The sequence below is a fragment of the Parasteatoda tepidariorum genome, chromosome 8, assembly GCF_043381705.1.
Source record: "Parasteatoda tepidariorum isolate YZ-2023 chromosome 8, CAS_Ptep_4.0, whole genome shotgun sequence".
NCBI classification, from domain to species: domain Eukaryota; kingdom Metazoa; phylum Arthropoda; class Arachnida; order Araneae; family Theridiidae; genus Parasteatoda; species Parasteatoda tepidariorum.
The window spans coordinates 91516359-91543980 of record NC_092211.1 but is presented as its reverse complement, the minus strand read 5'-3'; the positions used below and the strand labels follow the sequence as shown (position 1 = coordinate 91543980).

Here is a 27622-nt window from a genome sequence, read left to right as displayed (position 1 = left end):
ATATATATATATATATATTCTTTTTCTTTCTTTTATGACCTCGGAATGAATTTCATATTTTATTCGGACGCGTGGATTACGTGTAGTATGTCGTAATAACGTCACGAGTCATGCAACTCGTGAAAAGTTGTAAAGAAAGTATTGATATTCAATATCGGTTTCTTAAGGGGTGGCAAAATTCTTTTGAGCTACCTGCGACAAAACTCTCTAGCGCTAATATCTTTCTGCAAGATACTTTTAATAATAAAAAACTTATATGTTACTTATTTAAAATAACAAAAGCGCTGTGTTTACAATATATATATACAAATTTTTTTTTTAAAATTGAGCATGTAATAATTTTTTATTCTAATATTATGGGTGATATTCTCTCCATTGTGTTGGGATGCAGAAATTATTTCATTTTCATTTTGCAAATAATCATCACAATTAAAAAAATTATTAAAAATCATGAAATCCGAGTATTAATTGCCCCAAAAAAATCGACGACCAAATCACGTGAATCGGACTCCACAAATGCGTGTTTCGTTTCGAGATTAGATTATTGTAATAAGTAATAAATATTATCGCATAGAAAATATCAGATTGAAAACTATTTAGAAATCAATAGCAATAACTGCCAAAAATTATTGCATTAAAAAGTAAATACGCAAATACACGATTTAAATTTTCCATAGTGTTTGAAATGTATCGAAGTATTTAAAAATCACATGAAAATCAATATCAATAACTGCCGAACATATAATCGAAACAGTACATCGATTTACGATACTATCGGCGTAAATTTAGCGCATGCAAAAGTGATTATCTAATTGCATGATTCAAATATTACGTAAATTTTACTTGGATTAGGTAATTTTACGAAGATTACGTTGCAAATTTCTTCATAAATGAAAAATTAAAACTTTTACTTTTCAAAAGAAAAATCATTCTGCATGAACATTCTGCGACAATGTCTCTGCGATTCTGGCACGTGGAAGAGGACTGTTGAGAAACTTTTCATGACCAATCGTAAGGGTCATGACCAATGGGTAATTTTAAGTACAGAAAAGCAGAGTTTAAGTAAACCTCGAGTAATTCATGCAGTTTCAAGTGGTGATTTTTTTCTCCTTTTTCTTTTCAAAGTATCAAATTGTAAACAATTGTAGGCCAACTTTTAAATTTTGATTTAAAAAAAAAAGAAAAGAAATTAGCTTTTGAAATTTCATGCTTTACTCTTGGCTCACCTGAACCTACATTCAGGTAAAACAGTATCCGCTGTGAAGCGTTTCTCTCGCGTTATAGAATTCTCATAATGTAACTTATAAAATGTGTTGTTTCAAAATTATTATTGTTATTTGTATTTCGTATTAAAGTATGCTGTGGTACGCTAAAACTAATGTTTTTGATTTGAAATTTGAGTTTGTGGTGTTCTTTTAATGATTATTTTTTCTGTCCGCTGTGAGTTGGAGCATAAAATGATTTAAAGTTAAAAAAAAGTTTATTTAAAAAAAAATTTATATTTAGAACAAAAAATGTTTATTTAAAGCAAAAGTAGGGTCTCATTTTTCACGAAATTATAGATATTTCTCAGAAAAAACCTGTAGTGTTAGAAAAATCGGTTTAAAGTAGAGCCATGGTGGTGTTAAATTGGACCCTGTTTTGTATTATAGTGTGTAAACATATTTAAGAAGTGTAATAACAGGATTTTACCCTATTTAGGTTGCAGAATGACACACTACTAGGTTAAATTTCTCTACATAATCGCCTCAAACTTACTGAACTACCTTGTGGCAAGGCTCCTAAAAACTCTTCTTTTTACCCTGTAATCCGTGTATAAGTACAATAGAGTGAGAAAGGTCCCGAAACTATATCGTCTTTTTCCCCGCCAAGAGGCGCGTCTGTGTACCGCCATTGACCTCAGGGGTCGTGGGAACTTAGGGGGGCAACCAATAAGACCTCACATTTAAAAAAAAATTTGATTGTAAAGAATTGTGTAATAGTGTTAGAAATTATCTTTCCCCTAGAGTGGGGGTAAATTGCGTCAGTAAGTGAGTCAAATAAAGTCTTGTTGTTACCTCTCTTTATAGTTATCAGCAGTTGAAAAAGTGAACTAATCATGTCATACAATTTTTGTACCTTAAAATAATTGTTAAGCAATATCTCTACAGTGATGGTATCAGAATAGGACCCAACCTAATTTGGGCCCGAGGCAAAAACTTTATTGGGGGGCCCCCTTTGCTTCACTACTTCAGTAATGATGAACCGAATTTTTTGGAGGTATTTAAATTTTTCACCTCAGTGTAGATAGCAAGAAAATTGACTAGAACCTAAAATAGCTATAGAGTCCCCCCTCCAATGGTCAGACGAAATATCGTTCTGTCCATTTTATTGATTTTCTGACAATTTTATGTCCATCACGCAGTTTTCTGATAGTTAACTTTCTCATCTGGCTGCGAAAAATCCATATCCTTGCTGACATTCGGGCGGAATTCAGCTAAATTTACGCAGTGACTATGGCTCAAATAAGCCAATCAGAAACCTGTATTTTTGTAAATTATCGCATTTTGCGATATATAGAAATACAGGCCATCGTCATTGCGAAAATGTAGCCTCATTTCGCCCTAGAAAGTCACGGAACTATGGATTTTTTGTGTTCATAGGATAGATGAATGAAGAAAATGAAGCTCCTGTGCCCACCTCAGTGATTAATGAAGAAGTAACTTAAAACTGTTCCACTGTTATTTTACACTGTTCTGATATTTTGTTTAAAAAAAGTTCATTAAAGAAGGAAACGTAAAATAATATTTTAGATGTTCCAATTTCGTCAGTTTCTTTTTTAAAAATTTTCTATTTAATAAAAGTTTAATGGGAACTCATTTAAAATGTTAAAATTTTTTAATTTTTTTTTTAATTTTAATATTTTTAATAGTGTGCGTTTTTCTATGTTTTGATTACTGAAAATTGCTACAATAGTCAACTGGAATTCATTTTTTATTCATCTTAAAGAGGATTATGTATAAAGGCTGTTTTTCGAAGACTCTGTCGTTGCTTGAAATAAAGCTTTGTTTATGATACTTTTAATAACCACTGTGAGTTTGCAATAGTTAATTGTGAGCAGCGGCGGCTCAGGGGATGGAGCGTTCGCCTCCCAATCAGGTGAACCGGCTCCAAATCCCGACGATGGCTGCTCGAAACGAATCCGGCTTGCACCGACCACAGTGAAGTATTCTCTGTGGTATAAGGATCATGGGATAGAGTCCCCTTGCCGTCAGGCTAACCGTAGGAAGTTTTCGTGGTTTTCCTCTCCATTTAACGTAAAAGGTAAATTTCACGAAGGTAAATTTCTCTCAATTCTTGATCCAGGAATTCCCTTGTCTTCTGGATGAGATTCAAAATGACAAGGCTACGGATTTGAACATCAGTAGTCATACACCCAAACAGTGGGTCGGCTGTCCAACTACGGTTATAAAATAAAAATAAAATAGTTCATTCTGAAAATGGTGTAAAACATTCATATCAAGAAATGCTTCAATATTGTAAAAATGAAAGTTTTTAATACTTGAACAATTTTTCCACTTTAGCAATATCTAGGCTCGTGGAATCGGGCAAATAGTGAGAATCCATCATTGATTTTGTTAATTTTCAACTCGGAAAAATCTCAAGAAGGTCATTTTCGAAAATGAATAAATAATGACTTTAAAATATTTATTTTATTCTAAAGCGCAGATAATTGTTGTGCGGCAAGATAGCCTATATAATTATTGCTTGGAGTGCACTTAAACTATGACTGATAGTCATCTTGGCTTCTAATGTAAATCAACCAGACCAAGAAAGATACTTACTTTAACTCTTATTTTATGAAGCATCAATTGATTAAGAGTTAAAGTAAAAATCACAAATTTAATTTTTTTTTAACAGCTTAGAAAGTTAACTTAAGGTCTACAGTCCCTGGCTGGCCAATTTATCTATAAGATTCTATGTAAAATATCAATGGTCAGCTTTTTTTGTTTTGACGTGTTGAAGTTCGTGCACCAATGGGTTAACATTGTAATGCAATATGTTAAAAATAAATACAATTAGGAAGTGTATATAAAAAATCTTCCGCATAAAAACCCACGACATGTATGTTTAAATATAAAAGTATTGCATATAAACTCGTGCAAAACATGTCACTACAGTGTGTCTAATAATTGGGTCTAATTATTATAATATAATCCTTGATATGTTCTATATTTATATAATACATCGTATCCAGTTGTTGAATTTATATTATATATCATCTCATGTAACCAATGGATACACGAACAATTACAAACCGGATTTCAGTCAGCTGTCTAGTATCATCTGATAATTAAGATTTTGCATGGAATGTTTTTATAACTGATGGGAAATTCCTAGCACGATAGCTTTCTCCGTCTTTTAACAACTTTTATGAGTTTTTAACAGGTGGCTATTGGTTACATTTTTGTTTATATTTAAATAATTGTTATGAGATTTTAATAGTTATTCATGAGTTTTAAGTTAAGTTTTATCCATTTTTCAATGAGTGCCCTTATTGTTTTTAATCTATTTAATCTAGGTGGGGGGGGGGGAACTTAGTAAACGTGTAATATTTATTTAAAACATCTGTTTTAAAGCTTTTTATTTACAGCTCTGACTCAAAATGTTAAAATGGTTCGTCTCAAAAAAATTAAAAAGTCTCTTATTTTATTAAAATATTTGTTTTTTTACTTACTTAGGTGAAATTACTATGTTAATGAGTCAAATCTGTATATTTTACAGTATTTTTAAACACTAAAATATTCGAAATAAAGCATAGATTAACTATACCAGAAGTTCCCAATTATTTTTGACTTTGGAAACCCAAAGGTCATGACNAGTGATCGTCGTATAAACGATGTTCCACTGTATTTTTGACTTTGGAAACCCAAATAATCAACCTTCTTTTGCCGGAATCCGGAATCTTAATGAATAAATTTCATTAGCAATTGTAAAAATATTAATCTATAAACGACTTATATTTATTTTGGAAATATTTAATGATTCAAATTTTATTTATATTTATAACCGTCTTTGAACAGTCGACCCAATTATTTGGGGTTCACGACTCTTTATGTTCAACTCCGTAGCCTTGTCATTTTGAACCTCATCCAGAAGGCAGGGGAACTTCTGGATCAAGTATTGGGAGAAATTTGCTTTCGTGGGGGACTTTTTGATGGATCCAACCCGCATTTCCGTTGTATGGTACTATGCATATTCGTATGTTTAAATTCTTTTCCAAACTTTAAAATTGCAAGCTAAATGTGGCAGGATTAGCAAATTCCAGATAAACCAAATGAACTATGCATATTACTGTGTTAAAATTTTTTTTTCATACTTTAAAACTGCAAACAATGTAATGGCAGGACTAGCAAATTCGCAAATTTCAAATGTATTAAAAAGAGAATTTGCAGTGAAAAGTTTCTAAGGCTATTACTCTTAGGCAATAAGGAGGGAAAATGTTATCGAAACCTTTTCTCATCTTTTAAGCTCATTATGATCCGATAATAATGAATAATCGAACATTTTAGGTAGAGGGGGTTTGGCCTAAACGGCTCGTTTTAACACAGGCTTTGCTCTTTCACCCTTTACAACAAGAAGGTAGTTTATTACCCTTGTACACCCTCCTACCGTAGACACCTGCTCCCCTCACATGTAGTTGAATGGCCTCCACATCTTCGCAAACAAGGGTAGTGTTGTTGTGAAAAAAAGGGGGGGGGTGGAGAATGCTGACAAGTGTTGGGTGAATGATAATCTGTTTCCCTCCTTTTAACAGGGGTGGTTTGTGGAAACCAATGGGCCACGACTGAAGCTCATAAAACGTGTCATCCTTTGGACGTTTTTCGTTCCAGCAGATATTAAGTGTGGATCTATTAGGGTTGGACTAATGTTATGTTAAAATCCATTCGTGAATAGGAATCTACTTCTCCAACATAGAATTTGTGATCAGGATTAAAATAATGTCTTAGATTTACAGATCATTCGCAATAATTCGAAGAACGAATGTTCGAAAATTCCAATTATTCGATTTTCGATAAGGTCCTCTCTAGGACTGGGCGATATTAAGATTTTGGCATCGCGATATATCGTCACTCTAACATCGCGATATTTTGATGCATCGCGTTGTTCGGTGCATTAATGTTTTACATTTAGTGCTGCGTAAATTTGAAATTAATAAGTTGCATTTTTTTTTAAATCGACGTTGTATTTTTTTTATAACTGTTTCTAAATATTTAAAGACTTGTAAGTCTGCAAAATAGCGGTTAAAAAAAAAACATGAAACGGTTGGATTGATTGTAAAAAAAATCAACGTGATTTGAACACACACAATTAAAAGAAAATCCTCCCATAACTAAGAGATTCAACAATACTTGGATTTCTAATCACGTTCGGATTCATCATGTCAGCAAAACGATGAGTCATGATATAAAAAAGACGGAGATAGATAACGATCATCGTCACAGCTATCACTGCACACTTACGGAGGAAAATGCTCTTCACGCGAGCTTGCAGGCATCGATCTGGAACAAAGCTCAACATCGCGCATGTAGACATTGATGTCAACGATACGTCGGGAAATATCGTACACATCTCAGTAAATCACAATTTCCGATGCTTCGAAAAATTGCCAATTCAAACATCGGATCGGCGATGAGAATCAATATTTTCCGAGGTATCGTCCAGTCCAGACTCTTATATTATGTTATTTATTAGATCATTTTAGGATAAATTTGGGTCTGCTATTCACTCGATTCCTCGCATCACTTTTCATTTTAAAAATAGACCATTTGCAAAACGCTGACATCCATGATTAAAAACTGCTTCAATAAATAAGGCCTTTTTTTCTTTCTTCAATTGCAGCTTTATCTTTACATAATCACAAAACAAAAGATTCGACGAAGACATTCCAGTCTATAATAGTTAGATTCCGATTGATTTGGCAAATCATAAGAAGGTTTTTCAAAATAGATGTGGGTTCATCTTTTCCTTACCAAATCCTAAAAACAGAACATTCCAAAAATTACATGTTGAGATTTTAGTGATAACAGGACTCTTATCACTAGAAACCATTTTTTTAAAAAAATTAAAAATGGAAAACAAAAAGTTTTTTGCACAGGTTATTAGTTATTTTAAATGTAATGTTATTGTTGTTCTAACTGAGGGGTGCACAACCTTTTTAAGTGAAAGACCACTTGCACAGCAAGTTGTCTCATGTTGGCAGTAAATATGATAATTTTTATCTAAGCATTATTGTTCTAAGCACTAAATTTTTGCAGAAAATACTTTTCATTATTAGAATTTATTATATATATATATATATATTGGGAAAAAATATAAATTCTGACAAAAAGAAGAAAAAACTATAATGCTCTCTAAATGAAAGTGTAACAAAATACATACATATTTTAGTTAAAGAAATTTTATAGAGTTTAAACAAAAAACCGAAACTTAAAACAAAATCGTTACAGTACAAAATAACATTCATAATTTATTTGGTATTATACTTTTTTAGATATTATTTATCTTTCTTGAATTAACAAAGCTTTCATGAATTTTAACTAATAAACTCCCTTTTCCTAAAAAAAAAATCACCTATCACCTTTTAAAAGAAAATAAATTACAAACAGTGAGAAATTTAAAATTTAGATCGCAATAACCATGTGCTATTATAATTAGGTATTCTAAATACCACTTACAAATACATGAAGCTAACTGCTGAAACAATGACGAAACAAGTTTTGATTCTTGCTATAAAATATCCACAAATAAATAGTATCAAGAAGTGATTATTTAAAATCCCGATAAGAAACTCACGTGCCATAACATCGTAGTTAAGGTAACGGAATCATCAAAATCATTTGGGAAAGCATCACAATAATTTAAAAAAAAAATAATGCTTAAATTTACGATGAAATTCGCACATTTGGGAATTTTTAAAACTGCGTGGGAAGGTATCACAAACCCTGCTGAAAAAATGATTGAAAAATTGCTTCGACTTACGAAGAAATCGACAAAAACAAAGCTCGTCAAAAAGTGGTTATTTAAATTTGCGATTTGAAATTCGCGTGTTATAACTATCGTAGTAAAAATACGGGATTTTCAAAATGAACTGGAAAAGAGCAGCAATAACTGCCTTTTAAAAAAAGAAAGAAAGAATAATTTAGATTAATGATGGAATCTAAATTATGTAGAGAAAACATGGAGAAAATTACAGAATAATTAAAAGAAAAGCAGGAAAGTATGAAAATAAAATTTAAAAAATTTTTAAAAATTTAAATAAAAACGGGGTAAGAAGATATATTCTTTTCATCAGTTCATACGATTATATCCGTAAAAAAGGTGATGAAGATTATATCTTTTTTTTTTCTTTCGGATTTTCGAACTATTGATTTTTTTTATTATTATTTTATTTTATTTTAATAATTTTCTTCTTCTCTTTTCATTATTCTGTAATTTTTTCCATGTTTTCTCTACATTTTGAACTTATTTTATGAGTTCTATGTACCTGCAGCTTATGCCCAGTAAATAAAACTTATTAATTTTCTTAATTTTTCTCCTTTTTTCTTTTTATTCTTTTTGTATTTATTAACAGAAAAAGAGGTAAAAAGGCTCAGTCGTTGCATGCCTTGTAACTCTACGCATCATCGATAATCATTTAATGCTTCCTAATATGGAAGTGAAAGATTTTAAAATAACTCCTCCTTTGAAATATAAATCTAATTATAATTCATTGGTATGTTTTCAGTCTTGAAGTTCCAAAATGGAAATCCTATTCTTTACCATAGACATTTTATGAAAAGTGTTTTAATGCTTTTATTAATACAAAAGTATTTTTATAATTTTTGTGTTACACTCCCCCCCCCCAAAAAAAGAATTTGGTAAGTAAAAATAAAAAAAAAGTTAGAATACTTTAAATTTTTGAAATTTAGGTTGGTACGACTATTCCTTTCCCTACTACAGATAACTTTTTTATCAATTATGTGTAAAAAAAACAATTATTTACAATGACAAAAATAACAACATGATAATGCAATTCATCTGTTTAGTCAACTAAACAGAAAGAAAAATTATACATATTTATATAACTATTCTACTAAAATTTTCAAAAAAAAAAGTTTTTTTCACGCAAAAATATACACAATTTTTATGCGAACGAACTGGACAACAATTGTCATTTAATTAGAATTAAAGATTTTGGGTGGTTAAAAATATACAAAATTTTTCTGTGAATGAACTGGACAACTAAGTGTCATATTTTGGGCTTTCTATTTTCTTCATATATGGTCTCTTATTATTTTGAAATTTATTTTTGTCTAAGTCACTTTTAATTTTTTCATAACTTTTAAGCTATTGTTTAAACTCAAAAAGATCATTGGCTCCATTAAGAATTGCTTTATTATTTGTTTGGTCTGGTATTCCTTGAATTACGTAAATGATTAGAGCTAAGTCATCAATATCACTTTGAGTAGCAACTTCTTTCATTTTAAGGAAATACTGTTGAAGAGTTACATTATATCTTTGCTTTCTGTTTTGCAACATTGCATGTACTTCTACACTATTGCAATTAAGTCCAAATTCTCCAGGCAAGAGATTTTTTAATTTATCATATGAATTTATGCAAGTTTCACTTCTAATTAAGGTTAATGTATTACTTTTTTAACATCTTTTTGCTAATAAAAATTTTTGCATTTCAGAAAGTTTAAATAAATTAACATGAGTTTCAAAATTTTCAAACCAAGAAAGAATATTTTCATGTTTATCTCCTTTAAATATTAACTGCTTCAATATCAGAAAAATTAACTATTAATTTTGTTTCTGGTTTTCTATTATTTACATCATTGATTTTAGGATACCATATCATTATCTAATTTTTGATTTTGTTTTTCAATATCCTGGTCAGTATAAACATTAGTTATTTGTATTTCTTTATCAACACACATTTTATTACTGATATAATTTAAATTAACTTGTGTAAATTGATTTACACAAGTTTTAATTGGTAAATGTGATTCAAAATCAATTTGAGTTTGTTTACATTCGAACTGACTATTTTCATCCTCATCTTCAGAGGGATTTTCAATTGCTAATTCCGAAAAATTAAAAGTATTACAAATTTCTTTAAGTTTATTTGAAAATTCTTCATCGTTAGATTCAAAAAAAAATTCTGAAAAATTTAGTATTTTATTACGATTTAATCTTGATGAATCATTAGGAAATAAAAGTTTGAATAATAACTTAATTTTATTTGCCGTCATTAATTTAATTGATGTTTGAACCACATTTATTTCCTTCGAAAACATTTTAAATGCACGATAAGTAACAGTATTGTATTATAATTTAAAAGAAAAAAAAAACTGTAAACATAAGAAATGCAATCTAACAATGAATAATATTCTAAAGATTAAATTTCATAATAAAAATTTTAGATCACTACTAATCTAATGTCGCTAAAATAGATAATAACATTTTTTTTTTAATTTTTTATTTCCAATGGCAAGGCAAACAGGTACAAATAGAAAGGTGAAATAAATAACGAATACAAATGTACGTAGGATAACAAAGAAAGAAGACCGAAGTCATTGCCTTAAAAGTNAATCTAACAATGAATAATATTCTAAAGATTAAATTTCATAATAAAAATTTTAGAGCACTACTCATATCTAATGTCGCTAAAATAGATAATAACATTTTTTTTTTAAATTTTTTATTTCCAATGGCAAGGCAAAGAGGTACAAATAGAAAGGTGAAATAAATAACGAATACAACTGTACGTAGGATAACAAAGAATGAAGACCGAAGTCATTGCCTTAAAAGTTCTCTTGATTCTCAATATCTTGAGGACTCAGTGTGTCCATGAAGCGCCCCACATAGAAGCAGGTGATCCCTGCCCAATTTCTCTCCAGATTTACAATACATAATAGCATACTCGCCAACATTTTTCGTCGCCCTTCATGATTGTTTAGGTGAAGAGAAAAAAAAAATATCCAAGAAGATGGAAGAAATAAGTAAGTGATATTTTTAGAGGAGTTAATGAATTAGAGAAAATAACATAAAGTGGTTGCATCAATATGGGTATGTAACAGAATTGTTTTTGTTTTCACTTTATTCTTAACATAACTAATTCTGAAAATGTCACTTACCTGGTTCTTCCACTAATTTCTTCAATTTATATAGCTAAATTAATTTCAATTTTTTTTATTTACTATTATTGGTTGCCCTTTTCGGTGGCTTCCCGTTATTATATTAAGCAAAACACATATTTTGTAGTTCATGTCATTAGAATAAAGATAAAACGTATTTAGCATCACTTGGCATGATGCTTTTACTCGCTGCTAACTCATAATACTCAAAATTTACCATCATGAAGTAATTTTATGCGGTACATATCCCTTTCGAGGGAGTGAAAGACTTATTTTCAGAGTATCGGTAATAAAACTGCTTTGTATTTGTGCTGTTTTATTAATCACCAAATTATATCATTATCATATATCTTTTTTTTTTTTGTATAATTATTTTGCACAGTTTAAGCATTTTGTGCCATTAAGCTTTTTAAAATTTATTTCTTCAATCGTTAAAGATCAAAATTAATTTTAAATTAAATACCTTTACTTTTCCATATTTTTATGTAAGATTAGTGTCTCCAAATATTATATTCATTTTTCTTCTTATTGCGTAATAAATTATTCAAAACATGTTTAAAAAATGAGAAATCTAAAAGTAATTTAATTTTCTTTTTCAAAAACTACAAATAATGTTTGTTGTTTTAGCTTTGATGGGTTTTAAGAAAAATATTTAAGCAAACTCTAAGATACTTTGAATTATTTATCTAGTTGTGACAGGATGATGATTTTAACTTTTGAAAAATATAGTAACATAATTTTTCAGAGTAATAGTTAAGTTAACAATTTTATTTATTTATGCTTTTTTTATTAATACTACAAATTTTCTTCATTTATTTTTTAAAAAAAAATTGTAAGTTTGGTGATATGATTTGACATAAATAATAAACTAAGAAGAAACAAAATACAAACATTTTTATCTGCCTATGTGTTACAACTGCCTATTAAACGTCTGCAGGTGTTGATGAAAACTGTTATTGTTTAGTGCCTATTTTAATAGGAATCCCTTTAAGAAAATTAACAGTCGTCGTGCGCAACAAACATTACCAACACACACAATCACGCATCCATCTTATAATTGCATCTCTTTACAGAAGAATAATAACTATCATCATCGTCTCTTTTTTTTCAAACCAAATGACAAATGACGATTTCATCCACCGTTCTTCGAATGGGAACAGTTTCATCTCCACGGGACCTAAAAGAACCTTCATTATTTTACTGCCTCCCCCCTTTTTTTTATCGCTCTGACCCCTCTCTCTCTCCTGCGGCTAGGTAATCAGCATCGGATCAAACGAAAGAAAAATCTAGTTGGTTTAATACCTTCTTCAGCATCCCCTTTTCGTCACGTGATAGAGATGTTGGCAAGCTGCCAAAATTTGAGTTCATCTTCCGTCATTTTTATACCTTCTGATAATTGAGTATTTTGAAGGATAGTAGTGTGTAGAACGGCATTCATTCATACTTTCTGTTAAGATTTGTGGAGGGGGGGGGGTAGAATGCTGTTGCGTGTTGAGTTACTCTTCGAAATTATTTTAATTCTAACTTAAAGGTGTACATTCCAATTTCATTTGTGGTTCTCTTCCTCTCGCAGTTTGTCGTGGAACAATTCATCGTATGCACAATTTGTCGTGATCACAATCATGGTCCGACTTAGCCTAATTGGGGCCCTTGGCGAAAACTTCTTTGGGGGCCCCTCTGCTTCACATGCAGAACCGAACTTTATGTAGATATTTAAATTTTTCAGCTCATTTAGATAACAAGAAAATTAATTAGAACCTAAAATAGGTATAAAGTGCCCCCCTCCCGCCAATGGTCAGATGAAATATTGTTCTGTCCATTTTATTGATTTTATGTCCATTATGCCGAATGTAGTTTCCTGATTGTTAACTTTGCCATCTAGCTGCAAAAATTCATATCCTTGCTGACATTAGTTTGGAATTCAGCTAAATTTTCGCAATTACAATGGCTCAACTAAGCCAGTCAGAAGCCTGTATTTTTGTAAACTTATAGCATTTTGCGATATATAAAAATACAGGCTTTTGATAGGCCAAATGTGCGAAATTGTACCCGAATTCCGCCCTAGAAAGTCATGGATAAGATTGGACATAGATTATCTTCATACGATAGATTAATGAAGAAGCTAACATAAAACTGATGGATTTTACACTGTTCTGATATTTTGTTTAAAAAAAGTTGTGGGGCCCCGGGGCAACTGTCCCGCATGCCCTTGTCATAGTCAGGCTCTGATCACAATTTGTCGGAATTTCGCTGAAATGTATCTATTTACGAAGACGAGTATATTGCATTGTCTACAAAAGTTGACTAAATATTTAATTTGTGGCCGTTCAAATTGTGTCTACGACAAATTGTCCCCCTGACGAATTGTGCGTGACGAATTAAAGCGACCACTGAATTGTAGTAGTTGCTGCATGCATATTTGCTCTACGACTATGATTAAAATAATGAATAGCGGATTAATTATTAATTATGCGTTTATTGACAACAGCGCATTGGTCTATCTCTAGACGCAATGAAATCCAACAAGGATGTAACTTTTTTTCTAATTAATGTAGGTGGCGCTACTATTACTACATTCAGACCGGCTTCAACATACCGGGCCACCTTGAAACATAGTTTCAAAATTTGCACATAAATTGACAAAAATCAAAATTTAACTATACACATCTAATAAAAAGATAATTATAAAAAACTAATGCAACATACATGAAATTACAAAATATATATATCATGAACAGATGTATAGATTCCTTGGTATAAACCGGATAACTATAACACAAAACAAAAAGAAAAATAAAAGTCTAAAATAAAGAAAGTTAATCTGTCAATAGGTAAAACTGACAGTTTGTGAATGGGTCTTTTATAAGTTCCAGTCTCAGTTTTGACACTGACCACTCTTACCTTAGCGTCAGCACTAGGAAAAACTTCTTGTATACTCCCTAATTTCCACTTCAAAGGTGGAATATTGTCCTCTTTAATGAGAACTAAATCGTTAATTTTCAAATTAGGCTGTTCTCGCAACCATTTGGGGCGCTGCTGTAAGCTGGAAATATACTCGTTAACCCATCTTTTCCAAAAATTCTGGAAAAGTTTTTGAGTCAACTGCCAACGTTTTAATGGGGATATGTTTTCGCTTAGAAGGTTCTCTTCTGGTATAGAGGAAAGAGCGGTTCCCACAAGGAAATGTCCTGGGGTAAGTGCTGAAAGCTCAGCGGGATCGTCCGATACTGGACACAAAGGACGAGAGTTCAAGCAGGATTCAATTTGTGCAGTAAGAGTTAAAAACTCTTCAAGGGTCAATTTATGATCACCTATTGTTCTTTTCAAATGCGATTTTGCGGATTTCACAGCAGCTTCCCAAATTCCTCCAAAGTGAGGTGCTGAAGGTGGGTTAAAGTGCCATTTAATTTGCTCATCGGCAAAATACTGATGGATGGATTCTTCTTTTTGAAGAGATTTAACTACTCGATTAATTTCCTTATTTGCAGCAACAAAATTTGAACCACAGTCTGAAAATAATTCATTTGGTTTTCCTCTNTGTACCGTGTTACCGTGAATGACCAAAATTAAGGCAATGTCGACTTTCACTGGTGAATGTCAATCATCGCTTTGGGAGAATGTCCGAAATATCCGATTTAATATTCACTTATTCGTTGACATAATTCTATTTATCCGATATTTTAATATCTGCTAAGGATAGATTAGGAGAGACTGAGTACCTGATATGCATACTGGGCAGTGGCACTAAACCTAAAAAAAAACATTGATGTACCGTTCAAATGTATATCGGGCAGTTGCACTTAACTGGACACCTTGTATATATATGTCGCACATTTACCAAAGCGAATGTCAACATTCAGCGGTGGAAATCAATCCATTTCGGTCATTCACAGTAACATTTTATAACCGTCGTTGAACAGCCGATCCAATTTTGGCTTTACGACTTCTATTCCGTAGACTTGTCATTTTGAATCAATCCGAAAGGCAAGGAAATTCCTGGATCAATACTCCCAGAGGTATGATTTGTTGTGGGAACATGAAGGACTTTGTGACTCAACAGATTTAACTTACCTCTGTCACCATTTAATACACGCGGAGTCTTCGGCCGGTAGGGATCGAACCCACGACCTCTTGGACATGGGCCCAGTGCGCAGTGCATCCCGGTCCCTTGTAACATACACATATACAGAACCGCGCTAAAGANAGGACTTTGTGACTCAGCAGATTTAACTTACCTCTGTCACCATTTAATACACGGGGAGTCTTCGGCCGGTAGGGATCGAACCCACGACCTCTTGGACATGGGCCCAGTGCTCAGTGCATCCCGGTCCCTTGTAACATACACATATACAGAACCGCGCTAAAGATTTCAAATGATTAGTCAGTAAATAAGCTAAATATCAAAAGTCTTAGCCAAATGCAAATCTTAACAATTTTTTATGATTCATTTTTCCCCGTAGAAAATATTTTTATGGTAGTTTGTTTCAGGCTTATATTATTTGAACTCAATTCTAATTTGTTATGCTGCGCATCTACTGAACATTACTGTAATCGAATTAAAAATAATAATTTGTGTAGAAAAATTCATTTTGACGTAATTTTGAGGATTGAGTTAAATATATATTTCTCTTTCCAGTGGAAAAAATCATTTGCCAATACTTCAAATCACAATTTTATTCGCCAAATTTACGATGTATCGCATTTGGCGAATACTTACCACGGGCCCAGTTATATAGTGAAGCCTCTCGACCACTCTCTCTCTGTTCCACAGTAAAATAATCGTTCTTCATTCACCTCAACATGATTTTTCACTTTACTCACCATCATTATCTTGGTGCTTCACGAAAACCGAATCAATGAATAAAATATATTTATGTGTAAAAAGCATATAATTATATAATTATGTGTAAAAACAAATTTACCAATTATAGAACTATTTTAAATAAATAAACAATAATGTCAAGGTTTGCATTTAATTTTATAATAAAAATGAGTCAGCTTTAAAAATGAGAAGAGGTATGTTTGCTTGAAATGCTTAGTTTTTTCTTCCTTATTTAACTTTCGACTCATAAGAAGGAAAAAAGAAAAAATCATTGTTTTAGTGCACTCTTGACTGAAAAATCAGGTTGCCGATCTCTCTCTTCAACTACAAAAAAGAGCTCAGCAAATAAGAAACAAATATTTGTAATACATTTGAATCTACTTATAGTTGTTTTATTAATATTTTTTGTTTTGATATTTTTTTGTGTTTCCTTATTTGACCTTTTTTGACTTCNAAAAAATTATTGCTTTAGTGCACTCTTGACTGAAAAATCAGGTTGCTGATCTCTCTCTTCAACTTCAAAAAAGAGCTCACCAAATAAGAAACAAATATTTGTAATACTACTTATATAATCTACTTATAGTTGTTTTATTAATATTTTTTGTTTTGATATTTTTTTGTGTTTCCTTATTTGACCTTTTTTGACTTCAAAAAAGAGCTCAGCAAATAAGAAACAAGTATTTGTAATACATTTGAATCTACTTATAGTTGTTTTATTAATATTTTTTGTTTTGATATTTTTTTTGTGTTTCCTTATTTGACCTTCTTTGCATTTGATGAAGAGGTTTGCCCGGTCGCTGGCTGGGAAATGTTTTGATGGTCACTCCTAAAGGTTTTCTTTGTTTTCTTTGACACAAAGTCTATGGAAAAAATTCTTTCGCTGTCAAAAGTGGTTAACAATTATATATATATATTTANATATATATTGAGCTCTTTGTCGGTTTTAAAGTCTTGGCAATTCTTATAGCAAAAATAGTATTCATTATTCATAGTTAAGAACTTAGCTTTGATTTTATTTATTCAGTTGACGAATGGGCTTCGAAAAACAAGTACCCTTAAAAGTCATATTTGGAAATTTTCATTGCAATAGATAGGTTACGATTTTGTGGAAAAAATTTTCTGTAAATGTGCGACGTTTGCTTTGAGGTCTTTAGACAAAAGAAAATCTTTGCGTTCCGGCAAGAAACGATCAGACGCAAAACATTGATTGAATTGAAATTCAGTATTCGATCATATGGAACGTAAACAATGAAGCATTTATCTTCGTTGCTTCAAAGTATCAGGTTGAGTCAGAAATAACATTCAGTGCATGCTAAATAAAATACTTCGCAGAAAATCTTGATTTATTTGAATATATTGAATTATTCATTACATAATCTTAAAATATGAAGAACAAGAGAAACATATCTTCCTGATTTAAATGAAGAGGTTAAATCGAAACGTGAATTTAACGTCTCATTTAAACACTGTTATTAATCTTTTGGGGGAAAAAGTTTTTAATAAAGTTTTGATAACTTCTTTAGAGATGAATGATTTTCTTGTTTGTACAGGCAGGTGGAATAATCATGAATAAATCGACGAGGTTGAAGATTACGGATTTAAATCCACATCTCTCCTGTATACTCTGCGGCGGATATTTTATCGATGCCACCACCATCACTGAATGTGTACATTCCTGTAAGTACCTAATTTTATTAAGTTTTTTAAATTTTTAATGTTTTAGGTTTAATACTTTTCTGCCAATAAAATTATTGAAAATTTGGGTTATTTGGAAGCTTTTATATGACGCCAATCTTGATGAGAAAAAAATTGCATTCTAGGTTTAATATCTTATGAAAGAGACGATTTTGTTCATGAATGTAATTAGGGCAGCCCGTATTATGACATCACAAGCTTAACTCTAGAGCTCTGCCGCTGTTTTGTCTATTCACTTCCAAGTCAAAATTTTTGATAGTTTTCCATTGATAGACTAACCTAATCGTGATGCTAACCTCAATAATTCCATCATGAACCATTATATTTTGGATGGTAATCAACATAAGAAGCCATCACTCCAATGTAGGAAGTCGGACTGATTTATGATTGTTCAACATAAGAATAGCAACTTGTTTTGATGGTTTGTTTATGTTAAACCATCAGAAATTTCCATCATAGTTTCTTAGAAATCAAACGTTGGAACGATCATGAACAACCATCATCATGTAGGAATTCGGACTGATTTATGACAGGCCAACATAAAAAAATAAAAAAAATTTTAAAAAAATTGTTTTGGTGGTATATTTCTGGGAACCAACAAGAATTCTCATTAAACCATCGTTGAAATGTATAGTTGGAACCATCACGGATCATCATGAATTGTTGGTTCCATGAGAATCAAACTTCTCTCGATGGTTAACCATCATAGTATTAAAATATAGCATTTTCCTTCATGGAATGATGGATGTTTGCTGACATATCAAAGACCATGAACGCATCATAAAAAATTTTGAAGGGTGGTGACCATCAAATGATGTTGGACCATCCTAAATCGCACTGAAATCAACATAAACCATCAAGAATTATGACTAGGGCTGTAACATTCTAGAAGAGCGGTTCTTAGATGGCCCTAGGCTTGAAGGGGTTCCACGATAACCTGCAATGAGTTTTGAAACCTCTGATTATATGTAGATACAATCTATAATTCATAATTTATTTCATTTTTACGTGGCCTTTTTGAAATTAATTCTAGTAAAATGCCACTCAATGGAAATGGCTTTATTTTTTTAAAGAAAATATATTCCTTTTAACAATATATTGTACATATTGAGGAAGAAAAAAAACAAGCATGTATAAAATATTGTACTAGTATTTCCTATCGCGCATTTCAAATCAAAATAATATAGTTCTTTAATAAAGATATATGTTTCCCTAATAATGATTTTCAACAGCAGTTTTCATCACAAAGTAAACCATAATTAGACTTATTTTATTCGTATACCAATAGCAAATTCCTAACTAAGCTAGATATAGAACAAGGACTGTAAATTTAAGTGTCAGAAATAAAAACCTAAGTTAAGCTTATTAATGATAAAACGAGGAAAAATCTTCATTTCTTTGATTAAATATTTTTATAGGTTATAACGTTCACAATTATCTTAAGAAATTTTATTTTTATAAAGGCGGGCTTAAAGAAGGGTCGATTATTGAGGGTCCCGTAGCCGAACCGGTGTTCTAGAAAGCTATTGTAATATATTAAAATTATTGAAATACATCATCCCGGGTGTATAGACTTTTTGAAAACATGCCGGTTATTACTTGGATCAACATTGTTTTTTATTATTAAAAGAACAATTTAAATTGTTACAATTTTATTAAAATATTTTTAATAAAATATAAAAAAAATAACTTACTCTGATATTTCTCTTACATACCTCTCGACAAAATATATTAGGCGAGATTTCAGAAAGTCACCACTATTCTAGGATCCACCCAATAATCTGTTTTAAAAACCAAATTTTATTTTCATTGAACTCTCATAATTAGAAATTATATTCAAAGAATAGTATTCGAAATTGCTTAGATAATTGTAAAATTATTAAAATAAAATTTTAAATTTTTATTAACGATAATGTCATGTATGTGAAAATATAGAAATATAGTGTTCATTTAAAAACAGTGATAAATTCATAAATAGAAATTTTAGTTAGTATTGAAGCAAATTTATAATACAATTCACAACATTCTAATTGTAAGGTTACAGAAAATTATAAGTTCTCATGGATTAAACTTGAAAATTTAGGAAAAAGTTATGAAAATTAATACATAAAAATGGCAATGCTGTTTTAAACTTACCTAATAAAAAAAAACTATCCAGGGGATTTTTCATTTATCACTCTCTGTGACATAGTCTTACTTATTTACATGGAATTTGAATGAAAAAAAGTAAAATTTATAATTAAAAATAATTTTTTTTTGTTGCATGTAATGAATTTATTATTTTTCTGTTGTTATCGTAACATATTGCTTTTTTTTTCCCCCTAACTTTAAATGTATTTTTAAAAGGCCTTCAACTCAATTATTCTCAAATTTTTTTCTCCCCTGTAGCGCTTGGCTTGATTTGATTCGTTTAAAGCGATACATTTTGACTTGGTTTGGGGGGGGGGCTGGTTACCTAATAATTCACCTCTAAAGTCTCTCACAAAATCTTCTGTATTAAAATGCTCGGAATCTTTATTCTGGATAATTAGAGACTTAATACTATTTCTTTCTTTTTTACATTTTTGCACTCAAACTTTTGTTAAAGATTCCTTTTTTTTTTTTTTGTGAAAAACAATGATAGCCGTATATACCATTTCTTTGTTATTGTTTTATGTATATATATTTTTATATGTTTTAACTGCATATACATTAATTGGCATAGTTATTTATCTTGAGTGAACATAAATGAAACTTATACCTTATTTTAAATTACTGCAAAGGTCAACAACTACCCTAAGATTTATAAAGCAACAAAAAAAAAGGAAAAAAAAACGAAAAAAAAAACGTGTTATTCCAAAAAATAAAAAATAAAAAAAATTTGTTATTCAAAAAAAAAAGTAGTAAGAATACTAGTCCGAGATTAAATATTTTACCGGTAAATCGGAAACATTTTAACATTTGGTGTCTGAATAAACCTTTTAACTTCTTTGGGGAGAAGAAGGACCATATATTTAGTTTACTCAAAAGAGAGAGTGGGGGTTTGATCGATTCGGTAAACACGTAGAAAAGGGATTTAAATTTCCCACCCTTTCATTCCCCTCCCCTCCCCCCCTGTTGACAGGAATATAAAGCACTCCCCCCCTCTATATGATTTCAAAGATCTCCTCCGCAGAAAATAAATTAGAAGATAAATTCTTTAAATTAATTTCTTAGCTTCAAATTAAATTTTAAATATACGACTTTTTATTTTAAATACTACTTTGTAAACTGTGCAATGCTTTAAAATTTTATATGCTTTACAGTTTAAAGCTTTTTCAACCATCAATAAATGAAGTAATGAAAAATAATAAATAAGATTAAAATAATATGTTTTGTATGAAATTATATCTAACTAAACTATTTTAATAGATGAGTAGAAATTTTTTTTTTCGATTTGTATACATGCTTTCAAAGATATAATGAAATGCTCTAAAAATGAAGTTGACCTTCAGGGAACAAAACTTCTGGACATTTTCCTGTCTTTACTTTTCGGACCAAACAGTCCGAATTGCTGACACCTCCCATATTTTGAAGATCAAAAATTTAAATCCATTGGAGAAAAAAAATGTCTATTGAAAAAGTTTTTTTTTTTTTTTTTTTTTTTTTTTTTTTTTTTTTTTTTTTNTTTCGTAACTTAAAATATCGTCTTCATAAATAAATCAGCAGAAAGAAATACTGTTTGGATGAATAAAAACAAACATATTTATGTTTAACTGTACTACTAACGGTGAAACGTATTTCTTCAATATTCAATAACTTTTGTTAGCCTGCATAATAGTTTCTAGCACTCTTCTCTCCTACCCTTAAGTTTAGCGAGCATTTAGGATATTTAATTTGTCTTGTCATTTCGCCTGCTTCTATTTTTTATATATATATTTTGTAAGAAGGCCGTTTCCATGGGAACACAATTTTAATCTTATAACATTGGATTTTATCAATGAAATTTTGTATTTTCAGTACTGTACTCAAACAACATAATGCTGGAAAGAGGTAATTGTTTGCAAACCATAACTTGAAAATTTGAAAACTGCTTTAAAAAAAATTATGAAAATCGGTGCTCCCGTTTCCGAGTTAATAACGATCATTCACCATGACAGAGAGAGATTATAAATATGTAGAGCAGTTTGTTTGTTTATTTTTAATTGTTCACCGAACAATTTGTTTTAACGTTTGATACCTATCCAAAATAGTTCAGTTTGTTTAAGGTTTTCTTTGCGAGGAAAGAAATTTCATCGGTTTAGTGACAATCGAAGAAATTCTTTCGATTGTCACCGAAGAAACTCGATCGAAGGTCGTCATCGGAGAAATTCTTTCGGTTGTCACCAAACCCAAGTCTTGATGGTCCCATCAAAACATTTCGATGGTTTATGTTGGTTTCAGTGTGATTTATGATGGTCCAACATCCTCCAACATTTTCCATGATGCGTTCATGGATTTCGATATGCCAACAAGCTTCCATCACTCTATGTTGAAAAATGCAACTTTAATACAATGATGGTTAACCATCAAGATAAGTTTGATTCTCATGGATCAAATGCATGATGATCCGTGATGGTTCCAACTATGCATTTCTATGATGGTTTAATGGGAATTCTTATTGGTTCTGAGGAATAGTATACCATCAAAAACAATTTTTTTTTAAATGTTGGACCATCATAAATCAATCCGAATTCCAACATCGGGATGATGGTTGTTCATGATCGTTCCAACATTTGATTTCTAAGAAACTATGATGGTTTAACATAAACAAACCATCAAAGCAAGTCGCTATTCTTACGTTGGACCATCATAAATCAGTCCTGTTTTCTACATTGGGGTGATGATTTCTTATGTTGGTCACCATTAAAAATATAATAGTTCATGATGGAATTATTGATGGTTACCATCAATAGGTTGGTCCGTCCTTGGAGAACCATCAAAAATTTTGAATTGGTTATGCTCATGTGTGTTTTATATAATATAGATTCTATTGAAGTGTATGCATATTAGATATTGAATTAAGAATATTTTTTTTCTTTCTCCAGTTTGCCGTGCTTGCATTGTTCGTTATCTGGAAACAAGCAAGTATTGTCCTGTTTGTGAAGTGCAAGTTCATAAATCTCGGCCTCTACATTATATCAGGTAGAGAAATCGATTTCTTTCTTTTTAATCATCATATATTAATGAGTTGTTTTTTTTCGTATTGTCATATTTTCTTAAAATCAATATTACTGCCCAAAAAACTTTGCTTATAAATAAGGTGAATTATACTTGCAACCCCTGTGGCAGAATCGCAGCGACCGCGACATGCGTGATTTCGTCGTCGATCTTTTTTTCAGCATTGACTACTACTGATTTCATGATTTTTAATTATTATTTTATTGTGATAATTATTTGCAAAATGAGGCGAAGGAAATAATTTGGAAATAATTTAAGGTTCTCCCACCCCTCAACGAAGTGCAAGATTATCACCCATACTATCGGAATGAAAAATTATTAATATATATAGGCCACAGGGCCACAAAATTCTGCCACAGGGCTTGCAACTGAAGGGTAAAATAAATGGTCGCCAAAGGGCGACGAAATATTACAAATGGCACCCCTGATCGTCTATCTGAAAATTAATTTATTTCGCGCTTGTCTTAAGTTGTTAGATCTAAACACCCGGCACTTAAAGTCTTTAAAATATTTTGATGTGTTTTCTTTCCCAGTTGGAAAAAGATTATATTCATAATGTTAAATATATATTTTGGTTTTATGATGATTTTTTTTTTCTTTTGTAACTTTAAAATATTTTATTTTCAACGATTTATTAACCTTTTTTTTTAAGTCAGTTTGTATTTCACGTAATTTGAACTTTTTTGATATTTTGAAAGGGTGTAATTGTAAATGACTTTATTTCATAAGGGTTTAAAATTTCAGGAGTGTTGAATAGGGTTATGAAAGGTTTAAAACGATACAAATCACTTTCTTTCTTTTCCTTTTTTTGTATGGAATACAATATATAAAAGTAATCTAATGAATATAATTTTTTGTCATGATTATACCAGATTTGTTTTGTAGTGAATAAATTTTGTTTATTAATAAACATAAATATTTTTCGTTCCATTATTGGCTGAATGACTTAAACCCTAAACTTTATGAGTTGAAAATTTTACATAAATTTGGAGACGACAGGATAGAGGTTATTGTAAAAAATTTTTATTAATTTCCAAGGTTTATGATATATCCTTTCTAACTATGTGAAAGTTAAAAAGTAACAGTTGGAAAGAAAAATAAATTTCTAACTTTTTATTTATTTATTTAAAAGAAGAAAAAAAAACTTTATAGTAACTTTTTCAATTTTAAGTTTAATTGTCAATCTGAATGACTTCAAATAATCATGAATTTCATTCCTGTAAAAATATCTAAAAATAAATTAATATAAGTCAATTCAATGTTAAATCATAGTTTCTTTAAAAGATGCTTAATATAAAATGAATCGTTCACAATTATTACCTGTTCTGTTAGTTTTAAAAATTAGTTGAATAATGTAATCATTAAATGAGTTAAGATAAAAAGTACTTTCTTTTTTATCTCATTATACGATACATTATACTTGCTATGATAAAGCGGATTTTATGAATACTATTTCATTAACTAATTATACTAAATATTTAACATACTAAATATGTATACTGCTGCTACAAATGACATATTGAATTCACAATCACAAATAAGTTTACTCAAACCAGCTCTTAAATAATATGATTTAAGCTATTCATATGAGATTCAATGATAAACTATTGCATTTGTCATTACAAACCCTGCTTTCATTAAAAGACCCCATTAGCTTTGAACTCGAAAAAATGCAATGTTAAAATAGGCACTCGTTGATTTATGGCAGGCACTTACAAAAAAATGAATCGGCAAATCCTGATTCAATCGGCCCCATCACGAATCTAAAGGCTACCCACAAATTATCTCGAGTAGTCTACCCCCTCCCATCTATTTCTCCTTCCACGTCTGTATCATTAATGGCGCGCAGATTGTTATTTTCGGAAGTCGATTTTTTCGTTCTGTTATTGCATAGATTAGGGAAAACGGTCATTTTGTCTTTCCTGTTTTGTTGTCGATCGTTTGGTGTTAAGATAGACACGCATTAAAACCGCCTCTCTTCTCTGAGGGGGAGGAAAAAACTATCATTGGTAACATTATGAAAACGTTCTCACTCATTTTTCTTTTCATTTTTTGCAAAATGGAAATGAATTTTCTTTGCATGTTGCCATAGAAGCATTATTTATATGGGTTGATGTTGAATGAAATACAGTCAGATCTCCATTAAAGATGTCGCTCAATCCCGATATAAAGTTCTTTATATAGAAAATTCGTTGAATAAAAAATCACCATTTGAAACACTTAAACAACACAAAACAGGTTTTAAATTCATAAACACTAGACATAATTAAATTAGCAATGAATACTCAAGCGATGTTTACGAAAGGTACTCGGACGAGCACTTCTTGACGAGGAAGGTCTGTCCACGGCCCTCATTGGAATAGAAGCCGCTCTGAACAGCCGACCATTGATATACGAAGATGACAGTTCCACAGTCTTAACACCAAGCCATTTCTTGACAGGACGGAAACTAACGGCCATTCCATCCAGCCCAAATAACAACACAAAGCTAAGAAAATTCTACAAGCAGCAGCAGGACTTACTCGACTGCTTTTGGAAAAAATGGTCTAAGGAATATTTGCTTCAATTGCGGTCATTTCATCAAGTTCGTAGTCAGGACAATATCATTAACATCCGAATTGGCGATATTGTACTTCTACAAGAAGATGTCCGACCACGTCACATGTGGAAGAAAGCTAGAGTGGTGAACTTGCATGAAGGACGAGACGGAAAAATAAGATCCTGTGAGCTGAGAGTTAATGGTCACAATATAACCCGTCCGGTAGCTCTGGTCATCCCCCTCGAGGTCGACCAGGGTGGGGAGGATGTTGAGGTTTGAGTTCGAGATTAGTTAGATAGTTTGAGTTTCCTGTGCTGGCAACATCTTATTGTTTTTATATTCTTTTTGGATGTAAATAAAAGTTAAGTTTTCAGTTTGTTCTACGTTACTTTCAGTCTGATTTGCTCTCAACAAAATCCAACATACACCTTCATTTTGTAAATTAGTATCGACTAGCGAATTGTTTCAAATGATTTTATTATATGAAGGTTTGATGATTTCTTCACCATTTCCATCTTCTTCGTCTTCCTCACAATGTATTGTTTTTATTTTTCACACTGTCCAAAGTATCAGATTCAGTTAATATTTCTGTGGTCAGAATCATCTTCAGAATCAATAAAAAGAAAATCAGTACATCATCGTTCATTTCGTGGATCTTTCTCAGCATTCTAAAGGAATGCCATCCTCCACTTTCCAAATTCTCTCTTCGCTGACTAAGAATCCAGCTTTACCAAAACTGCTATAAGATTTTTTTTCTTTACCATGTCGATTTTCTCCATGTATTATGCATAAGCATGGTTTACACGTTGTTCTGTTCAACGTTTTTACAATTCATAATGCATTTCGGCGTGCCGTCGGTCAATAGCGTATGAAAGTGCCGATCATTTTACATGTTTGACATACTTGCGGGTTCGTATGTGCATATATACTGAACTGGGTTCATGTGCAACTCTGTCGTATTTTGCAAGAGATCTCAAATTTCAGGTTTCATATACCACCCTCTGAAACCTAACCGAAAAATCTCTCGTTCTTTTTAGGGTGGCTAATGCATATAATCAAGGAAAAGTGTTCTTTATCAGAAACTAATTATTTTATCATGATTATGTAAATTCTTTGAAAATTATTTTGCATTTTGTTAATGTAGTTAGTGCTTAAAAAGTACATTAAAGGTGCATATTTTTTGTAGAAAGATTTGGCTACACAATCTGATATGCAAATAATTCTTTCTCAACTAGTTGTTTTTAATTTATTAAGAAAAATGAACTTCCTGATAGTGGATCGATACATTATTTATAACAATAAATATTATATAATCGTATTTACAATTAGAATTATATAAAGTATTTAATGGTTCCATTCAGTCAAATTCAAATATCTCTTTAATTTTATTGCATTCGGCTCGACTTGAATCCAAAGTTAAATGTAAACAGTAATTAGTGAGTGGCATTTTTCCATCGACTTTTTCGTTTGGTACTTTATTTCCACGATTCGTTTCGGTTGTTCTTACAGTTATTAAATTATTTGTCCAAAGTGTAGAAGAGTGATGAATAAACGAAAAGAAATCACAGCGATAACGAAGGAAAAAAAAGCGTATTATTCGCTAGAGAAAGAGAGTCATTTCATACGATAGCAGATCTTTCGAAGAATATTTAATTCCTCATCGTGTGTCTTCTGCATCCATCAGCAGGCGGTTGTAGTTCATGTCACCGGGCAATCTGTTGTCCGCTCAATTAAGCCATCTCTCCAACAACCCAATTTACCTTCTCTCCCTTCCCGCCTACATCCGTGATGTCGGAAGTATTGAATACTTCGTGCAATCAATATCTCCTCTTTTTGCACCCTTTCTCCAGACGATACTGACTTTATCAAGAATGAATGTTCATGAAGCAGGAAGATTTTATGAAAATTTTAAATGGTTATTCATAAATGATGTCACGGTTAAGGGAAAAGAAGGTGACTAAGGATTGAGATGGAATGCCAAGAAATGTAACATCACACGTTGAAATTGAAACATTTAAAATCAGCAGAATTAAATATTTTCTCAGGGTTTCCTATAGCTGCACCTATAACCATAATTGTTATGAGGCGACACGTGTCATTTAAAAGTCATAGTTAGAGTATAAAAATAAAAGAGTGTGAACTAATAGTAGGAATTGAAAGAGCATGAAAATGACCGACGTTTTGTGACTAAAGCTGTAATTAATGGTTTACGTTTAACCACCAGAC

At 31.1% G+C, this 27622-nt stretch overlaps 1 protein-coding gene across 3 annotated transcripts in view; it reads left to right on the top strand.

The window, feature by feature from the left end:
- LOC107446548 (polycomb group protein Psc) overlaps positions 1-27622 on the top strand; it is a 76702-nt gene that overhangs the window by 24214 nt on the left and 24866 nt on the right. For all 3 annotated transcript variants that reach the window (XM_043047707.2, XM_043047708.2, XM_043047706.2), the window contains 2 exons: positions 17535-17661; positions 22725-22821. In XM_043047707.2, coding sequence (XP_042903641.1) covers positions 17550-17661; positions 22725-22821 — 209 coding nt within the window. In that variant the 5' untranslated portion in view covers positions 17535-17549. The remainder of the gene's footprint in view (positions 1-17534; positions 17662-22724; positions 22822-27622) is intronic.